The 23,655-nt window shown below is 36.2% G+C and overlaps 1 protein-coding gene across 5 annotated transcripts in view; it reads right to left on the bottom strand.

The window, feature by feature from the left end:
• Positions 1–23,655, bottom strand: part of ARHGAP5 (Rho GTPase activating protein 5) — an 81,627-nt gene that overhangs the window by 37,827 nt on the left and 20,145 nt on the right. For 3 of the 5 annotated variants that reach the window (XM_040476888.1, XM_040476887.1, XM_040476890.1), the window contains exon 3: positions 2,170–2,317. In XM_040476888.1, the coding sequence (XP_040332822.1) occupies positions 2,170–2,317 (148 nt within the window). Of the gene's footprint in view, positions 1–597; positions 621–2,169; positions 2,318–23,655 lie in introns of those variants that run through there. The other 2 variants (XM_040476891.1, XM_040476889.1) reach the window with 2 other exon arrangements.

Raw genomic sequence — 23,655 nt, 5'->3', positions numbered from 1 at the left:
ATATATTTACATTAAGTTGAACCTTCAACAGAAGATGGTTGTGCCACAGTGCATATTGAGAATTTGATATTGAATTCAAACAACTGAGAATTTCTAAAACTGATCAAATCAATTAGAACTACCACCACCACCAACACAAAAGAAGTGGACTTGAAACTTCTATATAACTATTCTTGTGATCTTACAGTACCTCAGTATACTTCTTTTTATTTTTTTAATGTTTGTTTACTGATGAAGGGAGAGAAAGAGCAGTGTGCAAGTGGGAGAGAGACAGAAGGAGGGGGGGAGGGAGAGGGGGAGAGAGAAAGAGAGGGAGAGAGGGAGAGAGAAAGAGAGGGAGAGAGGGAGGGAAAAAGAGAGAATCCTATGCAGGCTCCACACTGTCAGCGGCAGAGCCCTATGTGGGGCTTGAGCTCACAAACCCGTGAGATCGTGACCTGAGTCGAAACCAAGAGTCATATGCTCAACCAAGTGAGCCACCAAGGAGCCCCACCTCAGTATACTTCTAACAAAGCACTTAAATATATAAATTATCTGTCAGTTAAATGAAATAATTCAAATTATGCTAAAATATGGGATAGAGTTTCATTTTATCTTACACTTGGAACTCGTTCATTTTCCTCAAACCAAATCACTCAATTACCATGAAGATATTCAAGAAATGAGAATTTTTAATTATAAAAATAAATGTACAAAAGACTATTACTTTATTATTTTCTAATTTCTAAAGAAAAATATTTCCTAATTTCTCAGTTATTTCCATAAAGCCTAACTATATTATTAGAGCAAATAAGAATTCTTTAAGTTCAGAGCAGAAAGCTAATATTCTAAGAACCTTTACATTTCTATTATACTAAAGATGGATACAAATATAGATAAGAAATATGGCTAAAACTACACTTTGTTGAAGGAAAATACAAATGATTAAGAGTATATCCAAATGTATGCTCTATAAATTAACACTTATTAAAAGAAGGGAGAAGATTACAGGCTATTTCAACTCTAACACTAGTGGATAACAGTTAATGCCCCATATTCCACTTCTTTTTTACAACAGGAAGTCAGCATTTCTCACCAGACAACCCAATTAGTATAGAACTTAGCTAATAATCAGACTAAAAAGGCTAAAATATACACTGAAGTAAAAATGAGCCTGACATTTTAGATAGCTCAGACATCCTAGTTTTGTCTTTAAACAATGCTTATTTATCAAAGAAGATCATTAAGATCAAATAAAGCTAAGATGGGATTAGTTCATATTTTCAAACCATCCAATTTTATACTCCAGTCAATTACTGAGGTTTCATGATTAACTCATGTTCACTTTAAATGCAAATAAACATGATAATATTCTACCTTTATTCCTCAACTTTAGACTACTCCAACCCTCAGCTAATAGTTTACATTGGGCAAAGTAAACATACCACAGGCTTGTTTTTAAAATAGTGAGGATATAAAAAAATTAAAAACAAAAACAAAAAAATAAAATAGCGAGGATATCTGCACACACCTGACTTCAGCTCAGGTCTTGATCTCTACAGTCCCTCCTGAGTTCAAGCCCTGCATCTGGCTTGCTGGGGTCAGCGCAGAACCCGGTTCAGATCTTCTGTCCCCCTCTCTCCCTGACCCTCCCCACTCCCATTCTCTCTCTCTCAAAAAATATTTAAAAATACAGCATATAAACCACATAGCTAGTGCTAACAAATAAATGGTAACATCTCAAATCAGCAGTCTTTCATACGTTTATAAATATTGCTATGAAATTTAAAACAAATATTCATATGTAAAATGGGTAATAAAAATAGTACTAGACTTAAAAAATATTCAAAACTTTCAAATTACCTGTTTAAATCGTTAACTATGATTAAATAGTAGCATAATTTAATCATCAACTTATTCTAAATTCCAGAGAGAAGTTTAACATTTTAGCATTCAACTTACCCATTTATTAGACAGAAGTCCAACAAAAGCATTAATGGCTAAGAACAAAGTTTTCTGCAAATATCAGATAGTTATGTCTAGAGTGAACACTCCACACAATCAATCCTAATGAGAACTACACATCTGTTTCAAAACTTAGCTTTTATGAATCATGAACATTTGACAAACTGTTGGTACAGCAAAAGTGAAATTTTAAATTAAATCTCTGCAATGATACTTCTATCCTACCTGTATCTTCAATAAATTCCACACATTTTTCAACAAATAGTGGTATGGGCTTCTCAGCTGTCACCAGATCCTGGAGGGGCATCCCAAAGTAATTACTCTCCCAATTTCTACGTGTTGGTGGATTGAAGTTCTTAGTTTTCTTTTTCTGCTATAAGAAAACATATTCAAGTTAAAACTATTAAAATTAATTTCCTTCAAAATAGCATGAGTATTAAGCAATGTAAATAAACATTTTGTATCAAAAGATTTATTTAAAAGCCACATCTAACTAAAATGACCATCAATATGGGACTCAGTTAAATTCTGCCAGAAGCATCAACCTGAGCAACGGAAAGAGACAAAAAGTGAACAGAGGAAATATGACTAGAAAAAAATGTTCCCTCTAGAAAATAATAGGAAACTGGATAGGTAGGGAAATTAGAAAAGGTCATTTTTCTTTTTTTTTTTTTTTATTTTTTTTTTCAACATTTATTTATTTTTGGGACAGAGAGAGACAGAGCATGAACGGGGGAGGGGCAGCGAGAGAGGGAGACAAAGAATCGGAAACAGGCTCCAGGCTCCGAGCCATCAGCCCAGAGCCTGACACGGGGCTCGAACTCACGGACCGTGAGATTGTGACCTGGCTGAAGTCGGACGCTTAACCGACTGCGCCACCCAGGCGCCCCGAAAAGGTCATTTTTCAATACCAACTCAAAGGAAAAGCTCAAAGTGAGCAATGTTTAATTCAGTTTAGGTGTGGTTTACTAACTCTATTTGGTCTTTAGGGCAGGTCCAAGCGAGTTTTTCGCATATAGGTATATTTATAAAAACATAATATAACTTTAATTATTGATTATACAATGAAGCTATGTAACTTCATGACTTTTAGTCCCATCATTTGTCTTTTCTCATTTTCCCATTTTCTTCCCATGTACTGACTATATCTTAAACGTTAAAATAGTTTTCTTAAGTAACTGATAAAACACTTTCACAATAGTAAAAACAAAATGAAATACTGATTTTTAGAGTTTAACTTCAATATAGCACTGGGAGAAAATGGGTTCTTAACCAAGAAGTGAACATCTGAAAAACCTATGGAGGTTTAGAATTGCTGAGGAGATTCTGAGTCAGTTTTTCTGGAGTAGGATACTACAGGCATCACCAAAGATAATTCTATTATGCATCCCCCATTGAGAATCTCTAAAATATATGAAGATAAGTAAATTTTCAGAAATCCAAGATGTCAGAGCACTTCTATTGACAGCCCTTGTTCCCTTTTTAGTTTACCTACGAACTTTTATTTTCTGTTATAAATCATAGATCTATTCAAATTTGTCATAAGTATCATTACTGACTTATAAATAGGATAAAAACATAACATTTCTTATCAGAAAAGGGGAGAATGGCAGACGTAGGAGAGCTTTCTATCCCTAAAGCAATACTCCTCATCTTAATTTCCCATTCCTCCTGGAGGAGTCTCTCCTTTGGATGGATCCCCCAATGTATTCTTCCAAGTCTCTGGCTATTTAAATAATTAACTAAGTCCTTTCTTCATTTCAATTTTAGGCTGTTCCACCTAGCAAACTTCCAGAGCTCATGAAACCCAATTTGTAAATCCACATGTACTATATCTCAATGGTGATAGGGATTATATACAAACCTGGTGTGTACAAATCATATACAATGTAACTAGGTATCTAGGATATTGCCAAGAAAGCACTGGAGTGTTTGATCTGGGTCAAGACCTAAACCCACCGGTAGTGTAGATCCTTACTCCTTAAATAATCCTTCCACTCCCACCACCACCAAAGCAGAACATTATGCAAGGAAGTGGAAATGAAGACACTGTAATTTCAAAAATGAGATAGGATAGTGGCAGAGTCCTCTTTCTAGCCTGCAAACTATCAGCTGCAAAATTTGATTAGAAAACTGAAAACTGAGGCAAAAATGAATGTATTTTCTTTAAAGAATTAATACAACAATGAAAAAGATTATACTTAGGTAGATTAATGAAAATAGCAATGTCTAGCCTATGGTAGGAGCAACAGGAATGAAGTGATACAAAGATCTTAATACATCTTGGCCACTTAAAGAACACAGTTGTAAGAAAAGTAAGTTGGTTGGTCCTAAATGTTCCAGTCAATTCTTAAGAAATCCTCTTTTTAATACTGCCCTTTAGGAATCAATCTAAACTTTCAGATGACTCTAAAAATATTCCACCCCTTATCCTTGGAATCATAACAAAGGAGGAAAAAATGAAGTGTAAACTTCATCTAGTAAGCACTGAATACTTGACTGAAATTGGGAGGGTGAAGACAGGAAGCAAAGTAAGGTAGATTGATTCTGTGGCTTATGCTCAGGGAACATCCCCCAAGGTCTGTAAAATTTCAAGGGCAAATTATTTAATTCTGTAGTTATACCAAGATTCAGGGATAGTACTCTAAGGTAATGAAAGGCTAAATGTCTTATAGCATGGAATTTCTGGCAAACTCTAAAGGGATAATTTACTAACACAGAACTGCCCTGACAGCTCAAGTTTTAATTCATATACATTAGGAGGAAAAAGGGGTAAAAAGTTCTGTGATTTTACTAATTTTTCTACTAACTGACATGGATATAAAAGGAAATTCTATGCAGAAAAAGTTTTGGATTAGACATTCCTGTGTTAGCTTTTATGATAAATAAAAATATATACAATTCCTTTTTTCTAATAGAGATAGTTCTTAATCGTCAGAATTCAAGGATTTCTTTTAAAACATGTGAATTTTAAAAAACTTTACATAATTCTGATATACACCCCTTGGTTAAGAGTTGCTGATCTATAGCGATAAATTTATACCAATTCAAAAACGAATGTTTTAAGTTAAACTAAGGTTAGATGATTACAATTGCTATAAAAAATGCCATCAAGATTCTCTGAAATGCAAGAAAAAAAAGAGGAGTATGGTTATTTGCTAATTTATTTCCACAGCTATTAAAGAAGCATTGTCAGAAATGGCAGCCCCAATTAAATAATTACGCCAGCAGGAAAACATCTAATTTACGATAACCCAATTTTTAATTCATACTACAGTCACACATATCCTCATTTCTGCTTAAATGCAAATGCCCACCATCTTTTTTTTCTGGCCACTTAGGCAAATCTCATGTCATGTCTGCTACAAATGAATGTCCGCAATAAAATAAATATCCCATTCACAAATAATGTAAACAATGTTATCAATTAAATGTCCAGCAGATATTAAAAACTATCATTAGTGTAAGAAAACAGGACCAGGAAACGGTATATAAATAGCTTCTTCCAGGAGCTGTGCTCCCGCTTCACGAAGATCAGCAACACAACAAAGAAGGGCATCTAATAAGCAACACTGTCAAATAACTACTGTAATTAATAACACTTAAAAAACATAATGCCTCAACTGCTTCATTTGTAAACAACCAACCAAAGAAAAAAAAATAGCAAAAAGCAGTTAACTTGGCTTTCAAAGAATGAATCCAGGAAACAAGAATATCTGGTCTTCTCTACTCTCTTAAGATGGGATTCTTGGGAGGAAAACAAACAAAAAAACACATCAAGAAAATGAGACAAGAGGAAGCAAAATGTAAAGAAACTGAAGAAAAAAACCCATTAAAGAAATGAAAACCTCTTTAGTGAAGATTCAATTGAAAAGATCAGAATAAAGTGAAAAACATCATCAGAGATCCCTCATCTACTGTATCACTCCTATGACACACTCCAAAAACTACTCTTGCTTCCATTGTATTTTATTTTTTAATGTTTATTTATTTTTGAGAGAAAGAGGGAGGGCAGGGGAGACAGAGAGAAAGTCACAGAATTCAAAACAGGCTCCAGGCTCTGAGCTGTCAGCACAGAGCCCCACGCAAGGCTTGAACCCACGAACTATGACATAATGACCTGAGCTAAGTTGATGCCCAAATGAAGGAGCTACCGAGGCACCCCTTCTACTTTCACATTAAAAAGTCTCAATCATCTTCTCCTATTTGCCCCATAATGCCATTTTCTCTTACAGACAAACTCTGCAGAAGTCATATAGACTAGAGGTCTCCAATTCCTCTTTCATTGCCTCTTTTATGTACTCAAATTAGTCTATCACCCTCATTACTCCATAAACCTGTTCTTATCAAGGTTTTGTTTTGCAACAGTTAGTTCCCAACTCTCACCTTCTTTGACCTTTCAGCAGTCACTCTCTTCACTGGACTTTCAGAACACCACCTGTATGACCTCACTCACTCTCCCCTTATTTGTGTCCTCTGCTGGTCCCTTTCAGCCAGCCTTGTAATGCTGTGAATATCCCAGGCCTCAGTCCCTGACCATCTTTTTTTTCTCAACATCTGTCCCAGCCCTCTTCATACTGTCATCCAATTGCTGATAACCCAAGTACTTCCAGCTCAGCTCTTTCTCCTGAACTCTGGACTCCTCTAAAACATTGTACTGGACATCTTCACTTGAATTTCTAAGAGACATATCGTTCTTCATATGTGCAAATCTAGAAGCACCAGGGTGGCTCAGTCAGTTAAACATCTGACTTAGGCTCAGGTGACCATCTCACGGTTTGTGAGTTTGAGCTCCAATCTGGAGTTCTGCTGTCAGCATTGAGCCTGCTTTGGATCCTCTGTACCCTGTTCCCTCTGCCCCCTCCCATGCGCGCATGCTCACTCTCTCAAAAATAAACAAACATTAAAAAAATGTACAAAGCTAAACTTCTGATTTCTTTAAAATGTTCCCCAAACGCAGCCTTATCCCTCAGATACTGACAATTCCAACCTTTCAGTAGCTCAGGCTATAAAAATCTTGGTCTTAGCCTTGATCCCTCTTTTTCTCTCATACTCTACTTCCAACTGTCAAGCACATGTATTAGATATAGAATCTAACTATTTCTTAAAGCTATCACTTCGCACATCTAGATTATTATATCAACTGCTTCAATCCATTCCCCCTGGTCCTATCACCATCCTCTCAGACCATTCTCAACAAAGCAGCCAGAATGATAGTGGCTACACAAACAGCAGCCTATAAAGCCATATACAAATCTGCATGCCTTGAACTTGGTCTCTTATATTCTGAATTCATTTCCCTCTACTTTTTTCATCACTTACTCCCTTCCTCCATCCACATGGCTAACTTGTTTTAATAAATCAGGCATGCTCCTGACCTAGGACTCTTATACTGGCTGTTCCCTTTACCATCTCAATGAGGCCTACCTCTACCTACACTGTATTAAAAACTGTAATTTTAATGCCTGTCTTCTACCTCCTGCCCAGTATTCCCAATCCCTTATACTGATGTTTCTACCCACAACACTACATACTTTACTCATGTATTTTTATTATATTATTATTATATCTTTTGGTGCCCCCCTGCTATAATTTCAGCTCCAAACAAGGGCAGGGGTTTTTATCTGCTCTGTTCATCAACATACTCCAAAGATCTAGTATAGTGCCTGTAAAAAAGAAAGTACAAAGGGATTTGAGATCTCTTCTGAAATAATGAACACCAATGTAGATTAAATTAAATGATCTCATCATGTAATAACAACGATAAAAAATAGGAATGAACCATCAAGTTACAGATATATCATATTCAACTCAGTAAGCTTCAAAGAATCTTAACATCCAGACAGAAGAAATCAAGAACCAACAGTACAGGGAAAACATCAGGCTAGCTTTAAAATTCTCAGGAAAACTAGAAGTCAGAAGATTCACCTATAGGAATGTTAACAGGAAAAAGATTGTCAAGAATTCTTTACTTAGCTAGTATGCCAAATCAGATGTGCGTAACAACCAACAATAACCTTTTTTAAAGTTTTCAAATATGTAATAATTAGTATTTAAATTACAGCAAACTCCTGAAAAATCTTAAAACACATGATGAATAGCACTGATAATAAAGAACTTATATGTGAAGAATTTGTGTTCTGGAAAAAAGAATGAACACTGTATATAGTTAAACACACAGAACTAATTCTAAGTTACAGTGGTGTGGCTATATAACAAAACATTACCTACAATTCTGTGGCTAAAGCTACAAAATGTAAAAATAACTAGATAATAGGCCAGAACCAAAAGCCTCAACATACTCTAAAAGATAAGGGGAAAAGATAAGAGATCATGTAATCGTGCTAATGCATGACAAAATATTATGATAGACTATTAGGAAAGGTAAAAAAGATAAGTAAAATAGAGGTTCAATATATATTTAATGACAAAAATAAGTGGCACACTAACAGTTCCTTCATTTTTCTTTCTTACCCTTTTTTCCCTACTAATGTAGAATAAAAATAGGAAACAAGAAAAAAAGCAAACTGAAACTTACAAAAATAAATATAAATGGAGTAAGATTAACTATAAAAGACTCTCAGACTTGGTACAAAATTAAACCCAATTACACACATGCCACTGAAACAAAGGATCTCCTAAGAGTTGAAAATAAAAGGACAGGAAAATGACTTTTTTTTTTTTAAAGGAGCAATGTTAACATTGGAGTTGTCTTCAAGGCTAAATTCTTTGAACTATACAAAGAGTTACCACTAATTCTCTACCCCTTCTCTTCTATAACATTTGTCCCTCCCCAGGTCATTCTTCTGAACATATAAATACTCTAATACCTGTCATTTTTATTTTTTTAATTATATATTTTTTAATATTTATTTTTGAGAGAGAGAGAGAGCGCAAGCGAGTGAACCTGGAAGGGACAGAGATAGAGGGAGAGAGAGAACCTCAAATAGGCTCCGCACCTTCAGGGCGGAGCCTAACTCAGGACCCATGAAAGGTGAGTTCATGACCTGAGCACAAATCACGAGTCAAGGCTTAACTGACTGAGTCACCCAGGTACCCCCTACCACCTGTCATCTTTGAAAACAAACATGAAAACCCTTTTGATTCCACATTAACTTCTAGCTATTACCCCAATTTTGTTCCTTTTCTTTTTCTTGGCTTTTTAAGTTATGTTAATTTCAGTTAATTAACACACAGTGTTATGTATTAGTTTCAGTTGTCTTACTCCCTTTTACAGCAAAACTTCTTGGAGATGCCATCTACGTCTACTATTTTTCACATCCCATTCTTCCATCCGGTTTTCTCTTCCATTCTGTTTTCTCTTCTATTCTATGTAATTTCTTGTTAAGATTAGATACTTCCACACTACCAAATTAAAAAGAAACAATTCTCTTCATCCTTGTTGAGCTCTAAGTAACATTCTTTCCTGACTACTTCTTTAAACACTTGCTCTCTTAGCTCCCATTTCACTACTGTTGGCTCAAAGGATTCCTTTCTCAGTTTCACCTGCCAACAACTCTTCCTGGTTTACTCAAACTCAGTTCTGAGTTCCCCTTTCTTCTCTGACTATACTGTACCCATAGGTGAATTCATCTAATCCCTAGCTGTAAATCTCCTTACATCCTGACAATGACAACTTTTCTTCTAAGTACCAGATTCATACATGTAACCTTTATAATTTCACTGAGATCTCGACCTAGATATTTTAACATAAAACATAAAAAGCACAAAACAGACATCTTGATTCCCTTTGGTCTGAAACCTTTCACCCTAGTCTTCACTATCTCAGTAAATCTATCCACTGGTTTAGACCATAAATCTTGGAGTCAATCTTGATTTTTCCCTTTTCCCTTACTCTCCATAGCAATTGCACAAGAAGCCCTGTTGGTATTACTTCCAAAATACTATGGAGAAACTGTCCATTTTTCCCTTTTTTGGTACCTGTACTGACAAAATACAGTGATAGTACATGATAAATAGATGCTCAGTAAACACTGACAGAAGCACACAGAATTACAAACAGGAACCAAAGAAAGCTTTTACCATATAAGATTTGTTAGTAAATACACAAAGTACTGTTTGTTGGTGTACTTACTAGTTTATGCGAAGTTTCATTATACCTAATTCCGCAGATCTATTTATAAAAGTCACTATATGCATGTACCTAAGCTATAAAATCAGGATTTGCACAGAATAATTATTACACATCATAAAATTACAAGAAGAATTAAACAGCCAACTCTATAGGAATTCATTTGGATGTAAGGTGATGTACTTTCAATAGTGCATAAGAACTGAGCACCATGTGCACAGCATCATGCTAGGTATTGTGCAAAACACAAAAATTGCTGCAAGTAAGGTTAATGCTCTCAAGAAATATGTTATTATAAAGAAAACAAATCTAACTGCCTATCATTTAATAAACAGCACATAAAAAATAGTATGTGACTAAGTGTCAAAATAATTGGATGCAAGGCTTAAATTCAGACTTCAAAAGGCAGAACTTAAAAAGAGATGAAGTTCAGGGATATTTCAGGAATGTAGAAAAGAATCTGGTCTGTAGGTCACTTACTTTCTCATCTGAACATTTGGGTGCCTACCATATGTCAGCATAAGAACTCAGAAATCACTAGAAACTGCCAATTATTTACTGCTATACACTATGTACTTGGTAATATTACATGTATAATCTTAACTGTCACAATAACTCTAAGACAGCTACTGTTTTGCATCTATTTAACACCTATTTCAGTACACCTGGAATGTGCCGGCACAAATAATGTGGATAGAAAGGAAGGTAAGGACCACACTGCAAAGGGGTTCAGGTATGTCCCTAAGAAATATGAACTTTACACAGAGGCCACAAAACATATTTTGCAGAGAAACAGATTAGGCATTTCTATTTCAGTATTATTCCTCAGAAAGCAACATAAAACAACAGTGTGAAGCAATGGGAAACAGGAGACATAGAAACGTAAGTTACTGTACCACCTATGCTAATGAAGCTGTGGAAAAACTGGATCCATCACACACTGCTAGTGGGAATCTAAAATGGTACACCCACTCTGGCAAATAGGCTGGCAGTTTCTCCTAACACTAAATATGAAAATACCAAATGACCCAGTGTAAACTCTTGGGCATTATCCCAGAGAAATGAAAACTTGTATTTATATAAAAATTTGTACAAAATTTGTATAAAATTTTACAGTTTACAGCTACTTTGTTCATAGTAGCCCAAAACTAGAAAGAACATATATCCATCAACAGGTTAAGTAACTGTGGTATATCCACACCATGGAAATATTACTCAGGAAAATTTAAAAAAAAGGAAAAAAAAAAAAAGGACAAACTATAGATTTATGGCAACAACTTGACTGAATCTCAAGGGAATCATGGTAAAAAAAAAAAGGTCAATCCCATAAAGTTGCATATGGTATGATCCTATTTATATATAATATTCTGGAACTGGCAAAATTAAGAAATGAGAAAGTGTAAAACAAATTAGTGGTTGCCAGGGGTTATGGATGGGATTGAGGAGAGGGGAGGGCATAGCTATAAAAAGACACCAGATCTGTTGGTGATAGACTGTTTTGCACCTTGCAGTAGTCAATATACAAACCTACCCCATGTGAATAACTGCACAGAACTAAACACACACACACACACACACACACACACACACACACACACACACAGTACAAGTAAACTCAGGGACAACTAAGATTTGTGAATCATATTAATGTCAATACCCTGGTTTTGATACTGTATTACAATTTTTGCAAGATGTTACATTTGTGGGAAACTGGGCAAAGGGTGTATGAGATCTTTTGGCATTATTTTATAGGAGCATGTCAACCTATAATTATCTCATATTAAAATTGCTATTTTGAAAAAGATCATTAGTGGCTCATTTGGTTCAGCAACCGACTCGATTTCAGCTCAGGTAATGATCCCAGGGTCATGGGATCAAGCCCCACATTGGGCTCTGTGCTAAACATGGGGCCTTTTGGGATTCTCGCTCTCTCTGCCCCTCTCCCCTGCTCATGGTCTCTTGGAAGAAAAAAAGAAAAAGAAAGAAAGAAAAGAAAAGAAGAAAGAAAAGATCACTGCAATAACCCAAGTAAGAAATTATGACAAATTTAAGACTGGGACAATGGGGGCACCTGGGTAGCTCAGTCAGTTCAGGGCCCAACTTCGGCTCAGGTCATGATCTCACGGTTTGTGGATTGGAGCCCCGTGTTGGGCTCTGTGCTGACAGCTCAGAGCCTGGGGCCTGCTTTGGATTCTGTGTCTTCCCCTCTCTCTGCCCCTCCATCTCTCTCAAAAATAAACATTAAAAAAAATTTTTAAAGACTAGGACAATGAAATGTAAGCAATGTATTTTATAGCAGAATAAAGATCAGCTGAGTAGGATAAACAGCAATTGCATGTAGCTTTGGCCCACAGTAGCTCCTTCCTGAAAATACATTCTCATCCAATCATGTTAAGGAGAGGGAAGTAAAATCTATGACCTATGAGGAAATCTTGCCTTTCATAAAGAGCAGGTACAAACATGCCTTGAATGACTGACTTCTAGAATCTCACAGGAATTTCCTTAAAGACCACATTCTGCTACACAGGATTTCTCAACTTCCATATTATTGACATTCTGGGCTGTATAACTCTTTGTTGTGGGAGAGTGCCACAAACATTAAGACGTTTAGCAGAATCCCTGGCTTCTACCCAATAGCTACCAGTAGCAACTCCCTACCCCAGTTGTGACAGCCAAAAATGTTTCCAGACATTGCCAGATGTACCCTGGAGGGCAAAACTGACCCTGGTTGAGAACAATCGTGCTAGGCTAATAAAAACAAGGATGAAGGACTCAAGTTTGGGAGATAGCTAGAGACAGATTTCTGGGAAGTGTGAGAATTTTAACTTTAAAAAAGGTCAATAGGTAACTCAAGATTGAGAAATAGTACTGTAAGGTACACAGAGATGAATGATAATCAGAACTTTCCTCAAAAAGCTTACAGTGTAGTAAGAAAAAAACTACAAAGTGATAAAACTACTACAAAGTGATTACTTTAGGTGACAGGAGTAAGTATTATATCATATCACACACTAACGTCAGTATAAGAAAGAAGCCTTAGGGCAGCTCAGTCAGGTAAGTGTCTGCTCTTGATCTCAAGGCCATGAGTTCCAGCCCCACATTGGGCATGGAAAAGGAAAAGGGAAAGGGAAAAGGGGAAAGGGAAAAAGAAAAAGAAAAGAAAAAGAGAAGAAAAGCCTTAAATGGAAGCCAGGACTCCCCGAACGCTTCTTCAATCCTTTTTCAAAAAGTCTATAAAAGCTGTAGGTGCTAGCTGAGAGTATAAACACACTTTGGAAATCAGGGATATTGTGAAGGCTCTTTCACACCCTTTAAGCTACCACTCAGCAAAAAGAAGGAAGAGACAGTAACTGAGGATAAATAAATGTGGTCTGGGTTCTTGTTCATACTAACAGACAAACTGGTTTCTAGCAATGATTCATCTCTAAGATGCCATCTTCCTATAAAGCATTTCAATATAAATTATCTACCTGGTAGTTATTTTATTAACGCCATTAACAACTTCAGCAACCAAAAAATAAACATGGAATCATCTGGGGAGGGTCCTAGCAAAACATCTAGCTATTTAAAAGAAATAATGGTTGGGGCGCCTGGGTGGCTCAGTCGGTTGGGCGTCCGACTTCAGCTCAGGTCATGATCTCGCGGTCTATGAGTTTGAGCCCCACGTCGGGCTCTGGGCTGATGGCTCAGAGCCTGGAGCCTGCTTCCGATTCTGTGTCTCCCTCTCTCTCTGCCCCTCCCCCGTTCATGCTCTGTCTCTCTCTGTCCCAAAAATAAATAAACGTTAAAAAATTTTAAATAAATAAATAAATAAAATAAAATAAAATAAATAATGGATGGCTTTCCTCCCAGTTTCCTCAAACACATATTATTAACTGTATTCACATAAAAATATGTTTTCTATTATATCCACCACTCCATTATTTTTAAATTTTTATTTATTTTGAGAGAGAAAGCACAAGAGCAAGCAGGGAAGAGGCAGAGAGACAGGGAGAGAGAATCCCAAGCAGGCTCCACAAGATCATGAACAGAGCCGAAATCAAGAGTTGGGACACTTACTGACTGAGCCCCCCAGAAGCCCCCCAGCACTTCCTTTTAAAACCACTGATTTTTCTTTTGCTTCACAACTAATCTGTTAGGTACTTTGTTACTCTCACGATTGTCAATCAGAGCATCAATAGATAAATTTTTCAGTGTGTCTTCTTCCTTCCTCATTATCAACAGAGGTTCTTTTTTTTTTTTTAATTTTTTTTTTTAACGTTTATTTATTTTTGAGACAGACAGAGACACAGCATGAACGGGGGAGGGGCAGAGAGAGAGGGAACCACAGAATCGGAAGCAGGCTCCAGGCTCTGAGCCATCAGCCCAGAGCCCGACGTGGGGCTCGAACTCGCGGACTGCGAGATCGTGACCTGAGCTGAAGTCGGACGCTTAACCGACTGAGCCACCCAGGCGCCCCTCAACAGAGATTCTTAAGCTAGAGTCCACAGCTTTAGAAAATATATGAAACCCTTAAAATTTTGTGCATGTGCATTTTTCCAGGGAAAATACCCAAACCTTTCCTCAAATTTTCAAAGGTTAAGAACAATTCCCCTGAAGCTCAAAACAATTACTTTATAAAAAATGTTCGAAGTTTACCTTCCACATGGATAAGGTTAGATACTCTCACATCACTTTTGTTACACTTATATTTTGTCCTTAAAAATTGGAAACATCAAAAATTACTATTTTTAAAAAGCAGTCTTTTGGGGTTTTTCTTTTCACACTCATAAATTAAGTCATTTTTACTCGAGGACTCCTTTACAACATCAGCTGAGATGACAAGAAAACATTAGAGTTAGAAATCATAAAACTATATCTATTACAGAAATAACTCCTCTAGGATTAAAGTGGGACAATTTGTAGTATACCAAATTTTGGAGTACATAAAAATGACAGCCCTGTAAAATTACCCGTAAGTCTTAGAACAGTAACAACGGACCACGGATAGAAAATTATAAGCTTTAATTTTCTATGTTAACAGAATTAAGTGACTCCTTGATATATTAACATATTCTAACAATTACAATCAGTGTGCTGTAGAATTAAGAGTAATTTCAATACAGGGGTGCCTGGGCGGCTCAGTCAGACAAGTGTCTGTCTGACTTCAGCTCAGGTCATGATCTCGCAGTTTGCAGGTGTGAACCACGCATTGGGCTCTGTGCTGATGGCTCAGAGCCTGGAGCCTGTTTCAGATTCTGCGTCCCCCCTCTTTCTCTATCCCTCCTTTGCTCGCACTCTCTCTCTCAAAAATAAACATTAAAAAAATTAAAAAACAAAATTTCAGAATTTGTGCTATGCCAGTTTTTGCTAAACATTCAAAATATGCTGTTATGGGGCGCCTGGGTGGCGCAGTCGGTTAAGCGTCCGACTTCAGCCAGGTCATGATCTCGCGGTCCGTGAGTTCGAGCCCCGCGTCAGGCTCTGGGCTGATGGCTCGGAGCCTGGAGCCTGTTTCCGATTCTGTGTCTCCCTCTCTCTCTGCCCCTCCCCCGTTCATGCTCTGTCTCTCTCTGTCCCAAAAATAAATAAACGTTGAAAAAAAAATTTAAAAAAAAAAAAACAAAAAACAAAATATGCTGTTATGAAAGCAAAGAAAAAAAGTTTGAAAAGAATGCCACACTGGAGAAATTTACGTTTTAATTTTCTTAAATTTATTTATTTATTTTTTGAGAGAAAGAGTAAGCATATGTGAGGGACAGAGGGAAAGAGAGAGACAAAATCACAAGCAAGATCCACACTGACAGCACAAAGTCTGACGCGGAGCTTGGGGACTCAATCTCACAAACTGGGAGATCATGACCTGAACCAAAATCAAGAGTTTGACACTTAACCAAATGACCAATCCAGGTGCCATTCCATTTGCTTCTAAGTTAGTAAAAAAAAAAAAAGCACACCAATGATACAAGTATTTAAATTAAGCCTCATTAGAACACATGAGTAAAATAAATATACTTTAAAAACTGACCCGTATAGGGGCTGACCCTGGATGGCTCAATCAGTTAAGCATCCTAACTTCAGCTCGGGTTATGATCACACAATTTGTGGGTTCAAGCCCTGCATTAGGCTCTGTACAGACAGCTCAGACCCTGGAGCCTACTTCAGATTTTGTGTCTCCCTCTGTCTTTCTGCCCCTCCCTCACTTATGCGGTCTCTCAAAAATAAACAAACATTAAAAAAAACAAAAAAACAAAAAACCTTACCCATCTAGTTACTTTTCAATATGAATTTGAAAAGTTAAAAATCATGGTCAAATGGACAGCACAAATAAATAGCAAGCTGTAAAACATAAACAGAAATACTCACATAATATATCCACACCTATGTAATGTCATAAATTGATGTATCTGGCACCAGAAACGTCACCAACTTTATGAGAAATTTTAGGAACTTCATGTAAATAATCAGGCATAGACCAATTTAGCCAGTAGCCAGTAAGAAAGCAATTGAAATGGTTACTAAAGAACACCTCACCAAATGCTTTCCAAATGAGAATGGAAATATTAAAGAACCATAGGTTCTGCTAAATCTCAATGTAAGTATAAAATGTTTAATTTTCAACAACAAATTTTACTAGACTGAATTCCTTGACAGCAGAGCCCACACACCAATTCATTCCTGTACCCTTAACTTCAAACAGCGCTCAAGCATAGTGGGCATTCAATAAGATGTTCATTGAATAAATTGACAGTTTCCTTAAGTCAAAACTAAATGGTAATTACTTAAAAAAAAAAAAAAAGCACACACACATAAAGGGTTCTTTTTCACCACTACAAAAACAAAGCCACATACTCATACTGACTTCAACTGACAACAGTCAACATACTGTATCAGGCCATAAAAATGTATTATAAACAAGATATAAATCTTCCTTGTAACAGATATTATGGTTTTCATCCCTTAACAAATTACCCAATTTGGGGGAAAGGCAACTCCACCCAAAGTTCTAGGGATAAAGGCTCAGGCCTATATTTAGTACCATAAACTCTATTCTCCCGGCCAGAGTTCCCTGGCTACAAATGGGTACAGTCCCAAATCAAGATACATAGTCTAGAAAAGATGCTGATTGAGGAGAGTCTGGGAAACCAGCTTTCCCTTTCTTCTGAATATATCACCTTTACAAGAGTGACCGACACTTTCTCTCCCCTAAGGAATATCTGCAAGATAATAATCAATATAATGGGTACTCTGCCAACAAGAAAACTAAGGTACTTTCCCAAAATATGTATAAAATAGAAAACCTGAAACTTTCAAGCAGTTCAAGGCTCTGTTAAATGACCTTGCTCATTAAACAAAGTCTAAGCTTACTCTATCTGTATCTGATCTAAAAGTATTGTTCTTTCTACAGTAAGCTTTTTAGCATCCAATTTTTATTTAGCCTTAATTAAAATTCTTTAAAGAATTTCAGTTTTTCTCAGATGTGAACACTGATAGTCCATCAAATTAACTGTCAACAAGTTAAGGGATACACACTAGAAGTGAAAGGCAAACTTACCCTGTAACTTATGCATTTTGATACAGACAAAACAGTTCAATGCAGATATATATCTCATTCTTATATCTGGAATGAACAATTTATAAATCAAAAAAAAAATTCTGGCCACCACTGTTTGATTAACAGTATATTTAAAAGTACTTTATTTAATTAAGACAGATTCTACAAGTTAGAAGTAAAAACTAAACCTAAGATTCATTACATTCAAAAGAATCTAAAGTATTAATAGCAGGTATCAATTCACTATTTATTAATATTAAATTAACATTTTGTGACTCATTACATACATAGGCATCTACCTCTTTGGTTTTTTTTAAAGGTAACATGCCTATTTTGGTATTCTTCCTCAAACCGTATTACAAGGGCTAAAGCAGCAGAATCTTCTAAGGCATTATCTCAGAATCAGGTTTAGTAAGAAAGAAGCAGTAAAATACATGGAGAAGAATATAGACTAGAAGCAACATTTGAGAATAAAAGAGGAATTGGTAGTCACTAATATAATTAAGAGGATGAAAGGACTCAGGACCTGGAAACAAGACAGAAAAACAGTATTAAAAGAAGCTGAAATACCAACTCACTCTAATGCACCATAAAATTCAACAAATAATTTACTATTTCCGATCTGAGTCAAGCTAGCGTAACAGAAATAGATACTGAAGAAAAACCAAACTGGCTTGATCACAGGTATACCTCATTTCATTGAATAAGTGTATTAAAAACTGGCAATTTTACCAATGCAACTCAAATTTCTCATTCAGTTCACGGTCTTAAAGCACTTTTTCAAACACCTGTAAGTTATGAAATCAATTCAGTAGGTCACAACCAGCACCTCTTTATTTCACTGTAATGGACTAGAAAATCAAAATAATGTATACAGTATTGTTTTTTGAGATTTCATTTATGGAGAAATATTTATGTGTATGATATAAATTCTGATGGTTGCAATCAAGAAATGTCTTAAAAGGTTTTGATTTCATAACTAACACTAAACTCATTTTGGAGCAGAGAATAAAGGACGATCAAACATAAAGCCTTCTTTGATTGGCAGGAATGACAAATAAGTCCACTTTAAGAGAAACAGATCTTCCTTAGATGCCACTAACGCCCAAAAGTCGTAACTTTTTAGGTATTAAGGAATCTGAAAAAAGGTTTTTAAGACTACAGCTCCCATCTTGGAATCAAAGAACGAAGATAAACAGAATGACCTCTCCTCTTAGAGGGGGAAAAAAAACAAAGAAATGTATAAACTTGGGTTCAGAATTCATAAGAGTATTTAATTTAAAAATGAATATAGAAACTAATCCACCATAATGGAACAAAAGACTAGTCATTCAGCACTGGCAGTTCCTCAAGGCTCTGGTAGGCGCTCCTCTGTACTCCCCAAGGTCAATTTCATCTGCCATCTCTACTTCAGTGTGTCCTAAATATGTATCTCCAACTCAGACCTCTCCTGTGAGAACATCTAACTGCCAAATTAACATCTCCACTTGAACTCTAAAACCAAAGTTATAATTTCCACTCCCCAACTCTAAACCTGGTAAATCTCTAATGTTCTACATCATAAACAGCATCAACACTGTTAAAGCTGCATAAGCCAGAAACCAAGAAGGTATCTTTCCTATCTCATTTACCATTCTCACTCTTTCTCCCCAAACAATACACCATCAAATCTTAGAGATTTTAGGTACTCTTAAATCCATCTCATTCCCTCCACTGCCATCATTCTCCCTTCCCACTCCAACTACTCAAAAGTTTTCATCATGATTTATTTAGATTACTGTAATATGCTAGTTGGTCTTCCATGGCTCAACCCATTCACCACATGGAAACCAAGTGATTTCAAATCCATCCACTGTCTAGTGTATCACTTCAAAGCTAAATAACAGAAATGTCTAACAATGCTAAAAAGGTCCAAGTCTAGTCCCAACTAGCGAGTCTCTCCTTGTACTACTCTTTCCCACAGAACTAAGGGTCAGCAATTCAGCCTGCTGCCTGTGTTTATACTGCAACAGCAGATCTGAACAGTTATAAGAGGCTACATTACCTGCAAAGCCTAAAATACTACCTGACTATGGAAAGTATGCCAGTACCTTCCTTAGATTAATGACCACTTACAGTGACCTCTTTAAAGAACATACCACATTCCCTCTCACAACATGAACACTCTATTCATTCAGCATTAAATAGTCTTCCAACCATCCAACAATTCCACTAGTTAAGTCCTATTAACCCATCATATCTGACTTAAAATGACACTTCTCAGGGAGGCCTTTCCTCACCCTCTATACTAGCACATCTCAATTCAGATAAGCCACATTTCAATAACCCCGTTGGCTACCATACTGGAATAACAGTTCCAAGACAGAAGACTAGATGTTTTGAGGTGTACTTTTCTATTCTATTGGTCAATATGCCTATCTCTGTGCCAATACCAGTCTTACATGCTAAAGTTTTACATTATCTGATAAAATAAGCACATACACCCATCACCACCACTCCACCTCTGCCTTTCTTCTTAAGTGGCCTATTCTAGGAGCACCTGGGTGGCTCAGTTAAGCATCTGACTCTTCATTTCCGCTCAGGTAATGATATCGCAATTCATGGGTTTAAGCAGAACCTGCTTGGGTTTCTCACTCTCTCTCTCTCTCTCTCCCTCCCTCCCTCCTTCTGCCCCTCTCTTGCTCTCTCTCAAAAATAAACAAACTTTTTTTTAAAGAAGTGTCCTATTCTAGGCTCTTTACTCTTCCATACATGGGTTAAAAACACTGTGTGAAGTAACCTGAAAAACTCTGACACTCTGAATGAAACACTGAATCCAGAGATTAGTCTGAAAGCAATGACTTCTTCATAATATGCTATATTCATGGACAGGAAAGCACTAGAGTTCCCCATTTATTTAGATCTTTTTCACTGTTTTTCAATACCTTTCCACATAGTGGTGTGCACACGTTATAATTACTCCCAGGCACTGGATAATCTACCATGCTTCTGTAACTAGTATCTTCTCCAATTATTTTTACTATTTATTCCCAATATACAGAGAAGCAACTGACTTTTGGTAACTGATATTACTCAAACTATTTCTGTTAACTCCTCTACTACCATTAATTTATTTGTAGATCCTTTATGGCTTTTACATAGACAATCACATCAGCCAATAATGACAATTTTGCTTCCTCCATTCTAATATTCATGCATTTAATTTTTTTATTTTATTGCTTTGACTAGCACCTCCACATAATACTGAATAAAGTGGTGACAGTGTGTACATTATCTTGTTCCTGGTTGAAAAGAGAGTCCATTTCCCCATTTAGGGCAGATTTCAATTGTTTATTTGTAGAAACCTTTTTTCCAAGTTAAGGTTCTTATCTATTCATAATATAGTTTTCTATGAATTTATTAAATTTATAAAATGCCTTTCATACACTGTTGCTGCATGTTTTTTGCTATTATATGTCCAAAATCCCTTATCTAAAACCCTTGAGGAAAATATGTTTTAGCATTTGGAAGTTTTTAGTCATTAGCCATAATGTACAGTATAAAAACTGTCAATTATGTAACCCCATTAAAGTGTGGGTCAGTTCTGCAGTGAACTGTATGGATATTTACTCTAAATAAGATCAGCAATGATTAAAAATAGCCTCAAATAAGATTCTGCAACCAAGAGCAGGTCAAATCAGATTGTGTCGCAAAGTTTGAAAAAAAATAACAAAAACAAAAAACTTGGTTTTCAGAAGTTGTTGGATTTCAAAACTGCAGTCAAGGGCCTGTGGACCTGTATTTGTATTTCATTTAGGATTTTTGCATGTACACTCCCCTAAGCAAAACAGGACTATAATTTTCCTTTCTTATACCATCCTTGTCTGATTCTGAAATTAAGACTAGATGACTTCAAGAAAATGAATTAAAGAACGTATTCTCCTGCTTTCTGTTTTCTGGAATAGTTTGAAGAACACTGAAATCATCCATTCATTGAAAAGTCTCCTATCAAATGATCTGAGCCTGGTATTTTTGTGCAAGATAAAACTATTACTCCACAACTTATGGGACTGGGGTGCCTGGGTGGCTCAGTTGGTTATGTGTCTGACTCTTGACTTTGGCTCAGGTCATGATCTCAGAGTCGTGAGATTGAGCCCTACATCATGTTTGAACTGGATGTGGTGCCTGCTTAAGATTCTCTCTCTCTCCCTCCCTCACCCCCCATTGCATTCACTCTCCTTCTTTTAAAAACAACAAAAATAGTTATGGGATTATTCAAAGCTTTCTTGTCTGTATTTTTCTGAGTTTGTGTTAATTTTGTTTAAACTTTCAAATATGCTGACATAAAACTGTTGATAGTATTCTATTATCTTTTTTTTAAGTATTTTTTTTTAATGTTTACTTTTGAAAGAGACAGAGAGAGAAACAGAGCAAGAGCAGTAGAGGGGCAGAGAGAAGGAGCCACAGAATCTGAAGCAGGTTCCAGGCTCTGAGCTGTTCGCACAGAGCGCGACACAGGGCTCAAACTCATGACCTGTGAGATGATGACCTGAGCTGAAGTCAGACACTTAATCAACTGAGCTACCCAGGTGCCCCAATGTTCTATTATTTTTTAATCTATCTGTGATTATGTTCCCTTTTTCATTGTCAGTATTTAATTATGCCTTCTCTTTTTTTCTGATTAATCTTGAAGGACATTTGTCTACTTTTCTAGTCTTCTTAAAGAGTCAACTTTTAGCTTTATTGACTTCTCATTTGGTTTCTGTAGCTCTCTAACTTCAAAAATGAATATGTAAGGAAGCTCAGTCGGTAGATGACGTGACTCCTGATCCTGGGGTTCTAAGTTCGAGCTCCACTTTGGGTATACAGCTTACTTAAAAAAATAAGTAAAAATAAACGGAGTATATACATCAGCTTCCCACCTAGACTATGTGAGGCCAATCACTTCCCTACCTGCAACCTGAAATCCAACACAACTTTCCTTACTCCTCAGGCCTTGCTTAACTAACTGCTTTTGGATTTAAACTAGCTCTTCAACTTAGCAGATTTTTATAAATGCAGTGTTATTTCACAATATCCCCAAAATAAGGGCAGTTTCCTATCATCTCTCACCTTACTTAGTAACAATTTTATGCCTCTGTAAACATGATTTTCCCCACCTAAAATCTTTTCTCCTTCTTTAAAGCCAACCAAAATACCCCAAACTGGTGACGTACCTCTTTCTTCATGAAGCTTTGTGAAATTAACTATAAACTCTAGGGTAAAAGCTCAGCCTGTATTCCTTTAATATTTATATTTAAGTGCTACTATCAAAAAATAGAGTACATACTTTATTTAACAAATTTACTAATGCGTCAGGCACTGCTATAAATAAATATGAACTGATTTTTCATAGCAGTCCCAAGAAATATGTTTATCTCCATTTTCCTAGTTGGAAGTGCAGAATGATTACACACTTACACAGCTAGTAAATGACAGAGCCTGGATTCAAATCCCAGAAGTCTGGCTCCAACAAACCATGTGCCCTTAACTATGCTTCCTTAAATTGTTCTAGTAGTACTTTCTTAACACTGCCCCAAGCACAAGGTATGGTCTCTCTAACTACCATTTAAACTCTTTAAGGGGATGTGTGTTCTTTTTTTTATATCCTTCAACAACTTTCTGCACAGACTTTAAGTGTTTAGCAGGTTATTAGCTAATGCTTACTGAACTGAAACATAAGACGACAATTACTCAAGTCCAGCTTACACAATGAAAATAATTTTTAGGAAAATTAAGTTGCACTAAAGTGCTCCAGCCTTGCTTGGAAAAAAAAGATATTATGAATAACTTATATAAAGTTAGCTTTGGAGTGAGCTAAGACATATACTGTGCATATATACACACAAATCCATAAAGTATAGCTGTGGTCCAACACTGTTTCTGTAAAATTTCACTGTAAACTATGTTTATCTTTTTAAGATCACAGGTATAGAAACTAAACATTTAAGCGATAAATTAAAAAATTAAAATTTACAGACCTAAAAACTTCTAAAATAGAATTTCTTCAATTTTCTTAGAGTTCAAATATTCTAATACATGAATCTAAAAACTAAAGCAATGTTAT

Source organism: Herpailurus yagouaroundi, unplaced genomic scaffold, assembly GCF_014898765.1.
Source record: "Herpailurus yagouaroundi ecotype Mexico unplaced genomic scaffold, PumYag 141, whole genome shotgun sequence".
Taxonomy (NCBI): Eukaryota; Metazoa; Chordata; class Mammalia; order Carnivora; family Felidae; genus Herpailurus; species Herpailurus yagouaroundi.
Note: the sequence above shows the minus strand (reverse complement) of the source record. Positions and strands in the feature narration are given on the sequence as shown.